The following is a 9,399-nucleotide window of genomic DNA, read 5'->3' on the forward strand; positions in this document are numbered from 1 at the left end:
AAAATGTCACCATGACATTGATTTAGGTTAAAGTTTGGGTGAACAAAAATTATGAAATCCCCTTATGTTGATGACTTTTTGCAAATCCAATCAGTTTTCCAGGTTTATTCAACATCATCACTTTGCATTTTTGAGGTTGAAATGATGTAGAAACAAATGTTGATTCAACCAGTTTTTGTTCTGTGGAAAGGTATACAATCTGTGTTTGATGCAGCTCGCAGAATACTCCCCTGTCAAGATGGGAATTGGGAGGCTTCTAGAGGCTGTGTGAGGCAATGAGGTGCTTATCTTCCTCATCCTAAAAGAAGAGCAATTTATTCAAAGAAGCATTTCTCTGTCTACAGAACGTATAGAAATTTGCTCAGGGTAAATTCAATCATGGAAAGGGCCAATAAATGAGGCATGTTGTCTTTGGCTGATATTTCTGTCCATCTTATATCAGCCAGTCATTATTTATCAAATAAATACAATTGTGGGGGCAATGGAGCAGTGGAGGCAATTTGAAAGATAAACATAATCTGTCGATTTATAATTGTTGCTTTTTTGGAGAGAAAATTGCTCTGATGCCATATTTCCAGGGAGGTTTGCAGATAAACCTCAAACATGATTTGAGACACATTCTTACAGTATATTATGTTTGTCAATATGTTTATACATAAGTGTTTCTGTATCAACAACATTTCCTGTCATACTTCACCTTTATATTGGCACAGTAGAGGTTCAATTGTAAAATCATGTGTAGTTATCCTAATGATATTTTTAGTCTTCAAGTCCTCAAACAGACAGAATCATTTTTTGCAAAATGATTACTTTCAATGATGTGTTCCAAAAAACAGGTGTTCATTTTTGAGTTGTTAAACCTCCATATAATACTGTTTTTTCACGTGAAAGGAAATAACAAGGAAATTACTTTTTCACACTCCAGTCTGTAAAGGTTGGCTCTTGACAGCACATTAATTCTCGCTGAGTGGCCAAGTACATTATTAAGAGTTGTGTTAGATACAATCCAAACCCCCATCTTGAACATCTTAATAATGCTAATAAGGCCTAAAAGTTGTTAGGGAAGAATACATGTACTGTATTTAAATGAATGCACCAGTCAGAGAGATGAATATGGAGTGATATAGCTTCCAGGTATAACTGTGTCCAAAATTGCACCATATTCCCTACAGTGCACTATACCCCAGTCAAAAGGAAGCACCCCCTATCCACATCGACGGGACAGTAGCGGAGAAGGTGGAAAGTTTTAAGTTCCTCTGCGTACACATCACGGACAAACTGAAATGGTTCACCACACAGTCAGCATGGTGAAGAAGGCGCAACAGCGGCTCTTCAACCTCAAGAGGCTGAAGAAATTTGGCTTGTCACCTAAAACCCTCAGAAACTTTTACAGATGCACAATCGAGAGCATCCTGTCGGGCTGTATCACCACCTGGTACGGCAACTGCCCTGCCGTCAACCACAAGGCTCTCCAGAGTGTAGTGCGGTCTGCACAACACATCACCAGGGGCAAACTACCTGCCCTCCAGGACACCTACAGCACCGATGTCACAGGAAGGCCAAAAATATCATCAAGGACGACAACCACCCGAGCAACTGCCTGTTCACCCCGCTATCATCCAAAAGGCGAAGTCAGTACAGGTGCATCAAAGCTGGGACCAAGAGACTGAAAAACAGCTTCTATCTCAAGACCATTAGACTGTTAAACAGCCATCACTAACATAGAGAGGCTGCTGCCAACATACAGACCCAAATCACTGGCCACTTTAATAAATATATTTAATAAAGGTATAACTAGTCTCTTTAAATAATGCCTCTTTAATAATGTTTACATATCCTACATTACTCATCTCATATGTATATACTGTATTTCATACCATCTATTGCATCTTGCCTATGCCGCACGGCCATCGCTCATCCATATTGTATTCACCCCTTTGGATTGTGTGTATAAGGTATTTGTTCTGAATTCGTTAGATTACTTGTTAGATATTAATGCATTGTCGGAACTAGAAGCACAAGCATTTCGCTACACTCACATTAACATCTTCTAGCCATGTGTATGGGACAATCAAAATTTGATTTAACTTGATTTGAAGTGGTACACTATATAGGGAATAGGGTGCTATTGATGGCTAAGACTCAATGTCACCATCGTGTATAGATTCAGCACCATGGACAGCAACAAAAACCATAGGCAATATAGGCACCATGGGGGGGGGGGGGGGGGGGGGGGGCAAGTTAAGCATGCGTAAATGGGAGGTAATTCCATTTTTATGCACTTTTCTCTCTATATGTGTTCTGACCTTGAACTTAAGGATGAGAATAGCATGCTATTTACCTGCTATACTTTTTGGATGTGGTGGAGGTGTGTGTATTCTGACCTTAATTCCCTCCTAATTCCAACACCTTTACATGCAACGAAACAATGAATAAGATGGAGCAACCTGTCAGTTCCAAGTGGAACCACACCTACTTTATTTTTTCCTGATAGAAATAACACCATTCTCCATGCACTGTAATTTACAACTTGATAAGAGGTATTGATACGAGCTAGGTAAATGAGTAATTTGTTTGGATAAGTAGATTGTAAATGTTAATGACAATTGTTTTAGATTTATTTTACATTGTGTTCGATGGAGACAAATGTGAAACCAGTCATGTACTGGCAAACTGAAGCACATTAACATATCACCTATTCCATGGTGAAGTTTATGAAATGCTAGCCTTATAACTTGGGTTAAAATTTGGAGACTCACGCTTATTGGCTTCTGTAGCCAAGCGCAAATGACAGTATGGCGGCAAACCTACCAAGTTATCCATTGTTAGTTTACCTTTCTTTCCTCTGTCACATTCGTGTTGTTGTTCCTGAGGATCGCTAGCAATAGTTGATCATATTAAGCTAACGTATTACAAGTTGTGCAATAAGACATGTAGCATATTTGAATCACTATGGAACACAGACCGTTGTGTAGCCGTTTAAACCTGGTGCCTGGCACACACGGTTCACGACGACTGGACTGTTGTCATACAGTTCCATGATTAGTGAGGATTATTAGGGTAGATTTATTGGATTACAGTTCAACACTGTAACACGCTTTTCATCACATTCTAATATTTAATGGATTGAACAATTGAATATGGCAACTTTCAGAATGCGTCCAACCACTGTATTTTTTATTCATCTATATTTAATGCGCAAAGGCTCTCCAAACCTAAATAATACACAACATCAGAGTATTTTTAAATCTACCAATTGGTGCTGAAAAGTAGACGAATATGCATATATGGCTTCCTTTCATTGATCCCTAATATTCTGATCCATTCTCTCCATATATTTGAGTCTGTCGAGAAAATTCTAATTAAAGGTACACCAAATTTAAAGGGGTGGCTTCAGATAAAAGGGATGGCTTTAGATACTGAAAACCCTATTGAATGAAAACTCCACAAGAAAATATGTTGGCAAGCAAGTTGGAGGGTTTTCAGCAGTTTAATTAAATGTATTCATTGCGCGCAAGGGAACCACGCCTGCAAAGTCTGTTGTGCACCTTCATAAGGTAAGTCTGAATACCAAATACTGAGAAGTGCAGTAGGAAAGGCGTTCGTAGGAAAGGCGTTCGTAGGAAAGGCGTTCGTAGGAAAGGCGTTCGTAGGAAAGGCATACATTTCCTAAGTCTGAATCAGGCCTCATAAGAGCCTTGTACCAGGCAGTAGAAAGACAGCTGAAAGTTCTCCCCAAAGACCAGCTGTTGTCTTTCATTACAAATGGTTCAAGAGCCCTTCAAGCACAGAATTAAAAAACAAGACAATAATAACTTGGTCAAAAGTAGTGTACTATATAGGGAATCACAGTCCTCTAATTTAAATGATCCACCTGGTAGTAGGTGAGAGCCAGTGCAGGAAATCTTCTTGATTTCGGTGGAATTGCCCAGAAAGGCCAAGCAATAAAGACAAACTGAATAAACAAGGTTTTATTAAACACTGGATAGGAGTCAAATTAATGGGATGCTTTCATGCAACGTGTCTCATTGGTTTTAAAGGTTCCATCTGCGATTGCTCAGGCTGAAAAAAATAGTCTTAAAAGGTGCAGTCTGGGATATTTGCAGATGTTGATATCATGAAATGTGCCTATGAATTTAAGAGTGGTTACAGTTCTCCAGTCTAATCCCTCAATTTAAGTTGTGGGGCTGCTGTTGTGCTGACACACAAACACCAGAGTGTAGCTATATCAAACAACTTTTGAAGAGAGACAAAATGGAGAGAAAAATAGTGCAAGAAAAATCCAGTCTTCAGATTATAAAATATGATGTTAGCCACTAGCCAGGATGCTTGTTTTGCTCCCACCAGGGCTGTGATTTTCACTTTGCCAGCTCTTTTTTGCTGAGCAGAAAGATGAAGTAGGCCTCTTTTTCACCCCGCCATCCCACCCACCCTCCCTCCCTTCCACCATTCCTCCTCCTCCCTGTCAATTGACTGAGTGCAGTAACCACAGTGCGGGTGTCAGGACCTTGGCTGGAGGCCAGTGCTGACAGAGAAACAAACAGAAACACTGCAGAAAAAACACTGGCCTCAGACATCTACTTTGCATTACAATACCGAGAGCTACAAGTAACACCGTCCAAGATGGAGGGGCTCTGATGCCAAGGTTTCCTCTCCACATTAGAAGGTGCCCAGTATTCTCTAGAAATGGATGGGCAGTGGGGGTGCAGGCTTTTCTTCCAGCCAAGGGCTAGGCTACATATGATTCAACAACTCTAAAGTATGCATAGAAGTTTGTGGTTAGCTGATTAGTTTAATTAGATGTGTTACTGCTTGGCTGGAACATTGCAGAGTAAGATTGCCTACCTACAACATAATTATAGCTATACCATCCTCTCCCAACCCACTGTGATAGTACGACAGTACATTGACTTAACATGGATACTATAACCCACTGTGATAGTACTACAGTACCTTGACTTAACATGGATACTATAACCCACTGTGATAGTACTACAGTACCTTGACTTAACATGGATACTATAACCCACTGTGATAGTACTACAGTACCTTGACTTAACATGGATACTATAACCCACTGTGATAGTACTACAGTACCTTGACTTAACATGGATACTATAACCCACTGTGATAGTACTACAGTACCTTGACTTAACATGGATACTATAACCCACTGCGATAGTACTACAGTACCTTGACTTAACATGGATACTATAACCCACTGTGATAGTACTACAGTTCCATATGAATATCTATTGGAGAGTCAGAAAGAATACGCACCATCCACCATTATCTCCTGGCTGGCAGTCTTAGAGAACTTCATTAAGGAAACTAAAGTGCATTAGAGGTAATAACATAAAGGCCCAAATGATGTAAATCAGTTTAGTTAAACTGCCTGTGAATCCGTGAGCCTAAATTGCCCTCTCGTATTAAAGTTACACTGCTTTCAAAGAACCCTACTGTACCTGATTACATCACACATCACAGGAAAATCACATTAGTCAATGCATGTCCATATACATGTAAATCATAACCCTTACCTCATTTATCTGTCTGACAAATAAGCGATGTAGTTAGAATTTACAACTTGGAAATATTATTAATTAGCCTAATTAACAGCCCTTAGGGCATGTGCCCTCTGAAAATCAATTAATAAACAGCCCTGTATGTTCTTTCCCTGGTCATTTGAATAATCATTAATTGGATGAGACGAGCAGGAAGGAAGGAAGAAGATTGCAATTGCAATACATTACATTAAGCAAATGAAACCAGCAGTGATTTTATAAACCAAGGATAACTTCAGTCAGCTTTAAGTGTTTTGATGTACAATAGACCATTCAGAAAGACCGGATGCCAAGATGCCATCAATGTAACATTCTTAACATGCCTGACATCATAGTGTTAATGTAACATATGACCCAGATTATGTCAAATATTTTCCTAACGACTTGCAGCTTTGCAGCAATACATGCCAGGTTGGATACTGATATATCACCGCTGAGCACTATATTCTGTAACTGCAAGTACATATTCTACATATGTTGTGCTTGGTAATGAGAGAATTCCATTAGTACCACTGTAAAAGAAAGAGTTTTACGGTATATCTCAGGGAATAATTATATGCAAGCATAATCATACAGGTATCCTATTATGCAAACTGTTCTGTAAAATATCCAAGGTAAAACTGAGAACTAACAACATCAGAATATCCGTGGTCCCTAAGCAATTCCAGAAATCACTTTCTCATTGAGATATCAGATAGACTATAATGAACTGCAACAACTAGCAGGCCCTGCAGTTTTGTATGTCTCCCCCTGAAGCAAACAAACTAGTTGTTTATCTCAACTCACAATATATTGTATCCCTTTGACAAATGACAACACTATGACCATGTGAAGACAGCAGTTTGAACTGAACAATTGTCACAGTTTGCTTTGAAATTAGCATACAGTGTTTATATCAGGTGATTCACTACAGTTATGAGGCATACAGCCCTTCAGTTTCACTGTCCCATACAGTACGGTACATGTCTTTCTAAATATGTTTAACTCCTGTACTCCAATATCACGTGAGTATCTAACCCCATTTATATCCAATCATACTCGCTAGTCGCACGCAAGAAACAGGTAATATCCAAGTTCCTAGCAACGGCTGAGGAAGTGATTTCACACCCAACTTGAGTTATCTTATCAGGTGAGAGTGAGAGCATCACATCCACTCCACAGTGGGTGAAATTCAGCGAAGAAGTCATCAATGACAGTTTTTATCTGCCACTTAGGAGGTGAATGGGAGGTGTGGTGCTCTGGTGACTCACTAGTGAATGGATGCATCCCAAATGGTATCCAATTGCCTTTACAGTACATTACTTTTGACCAGAGCACTATGGGAATAGTGTGCTATTTGGGATGTAGACATAATACTCAATGGTTTAGTGGCTATTTAGTTAAGCATGTGAAACAAATGCAGGCTACCCATTAGGTTATACTGCAGTGAGAACAAGAGCAATTGGCTCCGCAAAGTGTGCAGAAAGGTGGAAGGAGAATACATCTACCTTTTTCATTACTACTGTATTGCATTTATGTGGCTACGGAAATGCATTTCCGATTCACAATGATGTGGGCCTTTCTGTGGTCTTGTTAATCAAGCCCTAGCCTAATTTAATGGGCTACACCTGTTGGGTGTACAAGACACATTACAAGCCCATTGTGGATGTTAGAGTATTAGGCAGGTAAAATGCAGGTTGGTTTTTGAATAGAACTTCTAACATCAGGTGAGAGTAAATACACTTTTATTCATATGTTAAAGAAAACAATAACAACAGCAAACTATATGGGCATTTGATGTGTATCCAATCTGAACTCAAAACATCTGCTGCTTTGAAATTTGGACTGGTATGGTAGCATCTTATGGTCTATGGATCTGGTATTTATTACCATGGAATTTCGACTATATCGATGGATGGCAATAGACTAGTTAATTGGCAACATAATGGTAGATGCACATAAAGTGGACCAGGAGGCTACCTTTGCTGAGAAAAATAAGCATGAAGGTAATGGGAAAAAACTGTTTAGGTAAGAATCTCTCCATGATTGTTTGTCCCAGCACTGAATAGACCGAAGGGAGAAAGCCAGTGATTGTCACTGCAGAATTTAGAGCCCATGTTCCAACTTTTTTGTTTGTTCAAAGTGAGTTGCTATTTGTTACTTTCGTCTCCAGGGAAAATGTCTTCGTACGCGGGCGGTAACTCGTTCGGGAGCGGGTAAGAAAAGGGGTAGGAATGGTTGAGCTCGGGATCCGTGGGTGAGTAACCCGGGAGATCGATAGACGGGTGGCCCCCGCATTGTACTTCAACACCTGCTTCGTCGAACACTTGAAATACCCCCAAGTTAATGTAGGAAACCGGTTGGAATTCGGACACGGTAAAGTCCTGCTCCTCACTGAAAATAATAGTCCCCACGCTTTGCCTCTGTGATTGCCTCCGTCTGTAAAACTGCGCTGTTTTGTACCTTTTGATGATCACCAAGTTCATAAGCCCGAGAAGGCATTCCAAAGTGCTAAGAATGGTTGAGATGACTAGACTTCTCTGATATTCCTTCAGTTGGTTGCAGATGGCGGTTAATTCCACTGAGTCTATGTCTAGGCAATAATGGGAATATTTGCGCTCCACCAGAGACACCGTGTCCCCGTCCACCACGGCTCCGGAGAAGGCGGTAAGAACTCCCAACAAAAACACCAGGATACCCAGGAGAAAGAAATTCCGACACCCGGGCGTCCCTTTGCAACAAAGCAGCGCAAAGCCCAGCAGCGCCTGCCCGAGTCCGACCAGTATCCCCGAGTAGAAAGCCCCGGCCGCGGTCGACAGGTGAAAATGCACTTTTACTTTGGTGCCCAGTGAGATGCATTTGAATCCGACAACAACTTCGCTCACCGCGCAGACGAAGAGGAGGGCGCTGGAGACGATGGTACACAGTCCTTTCCCACTCAACTTCATTATATTCCTCCTCTGCCTCTCCCGGTCCCTCTCCCTCCTTCATCCTCCTTTGTCCTCCTCGTCAGCCCGTCTCGAAGCACTGTCAGATTGTGACATAATACGCCGGTGACTGCAGTTCAAAACCTGTATCTCCGGAGCTGTGTGCTCTCCCCCCCTTTCCCGCTGCTTCAGGGATGGATGAATTATTGATAGGAAGAGCGCGTTCCTTCTACGGTAGCGAACCCCAAAATCCAACTCAAAGGTAATGATCACCCTCATGACCCTGCTCGCCCCCCATCCACACTGTTATGCAAGCAGCCACATCTCCAAACGCGAGTGCAAATTGTTAAGGTAGGACCATTAGCTCAAACCCGCGTGATTGCGTTCATACGGTGAGTGCTAAACGGCATGCGGCAGTGGAGTGCCGCTGGGAGCGCAGAACAACTCTTTCCGGGAGGAGGGAGTAGAGAAGGCGGCTATTAAATTGTTCAGAATCCAGACGGCTTGCAGCTCCTAGCAAATGGCCATACTGGCTGCCACTCTCTAGCCTGTTACACCTTTTGGCCCATCACTCATGTACAAACTGAATCGTGAATAATTGGTATGTGGTTTTGCTTTTAAAAGAAAACTAATAGCCCCATGCTTTTTAGTGTGTCCATTTTAACAAGCGTTGTCCCTAACCAGTATTACATGCGCTGTCCATTGTGCTGAAACCTCGGAAAAACGAAGGGGAGAAGGGGTTGGCGGGGGCATCAAGGCTTTAGGAGGATAAACGCCTAGTTGTCGCTGTTCAGTATTGCACGCGCTATTCGTTGTGCAGAAATTGCGTTAACCTCAGCCTCAACCGAGAGGGGACTGGTAGTGAGGACATACAGAGTTTAACGAGGATGTAGGCCTAGTTGGTAAAGTTGGAAAAGTAATTTGAGGAA

The 9,399-nt window shown here is 41.5% G+C and overlaps 1 protein-coding gene across 1 annotated transcript; it reads right to left on the minus strand.

Moving 5' to 3' along the window:
- Positions 1 to 6,729: 6,729 nt before the first annotated feature.
- On the minus strand, positions 6,730 to 8,938 carry LOC116354939 (transmembrane protein 271-like). The gene has a single exon (XM_031796994.1). It carries the CDS (start codon positions 8,489 to 8,491, stop codon positions 7,694 to 7,696), a length of 798 nt encoding a protein of 265 aa, XP_031652854.1. The 5' UTR covers positions 8,492 to 8,938; the 3' UTR covers positions 6,730 to 7,693.
- Positions 8,939 to 9,399: the final 461 nt, after the last annotated feature.

This window comes from Oncorhynchus kisutch, linkage group LG19 (assembly GCF_002021735.2).
Source record: "Oncorhynchus kisutch isolate 150728-3 linkage group LG19, Okis_V2, whole genome shotgun sequence".
In the NCBI taxonomy this organism is placed as follows: Eukaryota; Metazoa; Chordata; class Actinopteri; order Salmoniformes; family Salmonidae; genus Oncorhynchus; species Oncorhynchus kisutch.

Coding starts and splice junctions, on each gene's coding strand:
- LOC116354939 (XM_031796994.1), bottom strand. CDS start 8,491: ATGAAGTTGAGTGGGAAAGGACTGTGTACCATCGTCTCCAGCGCCCTC.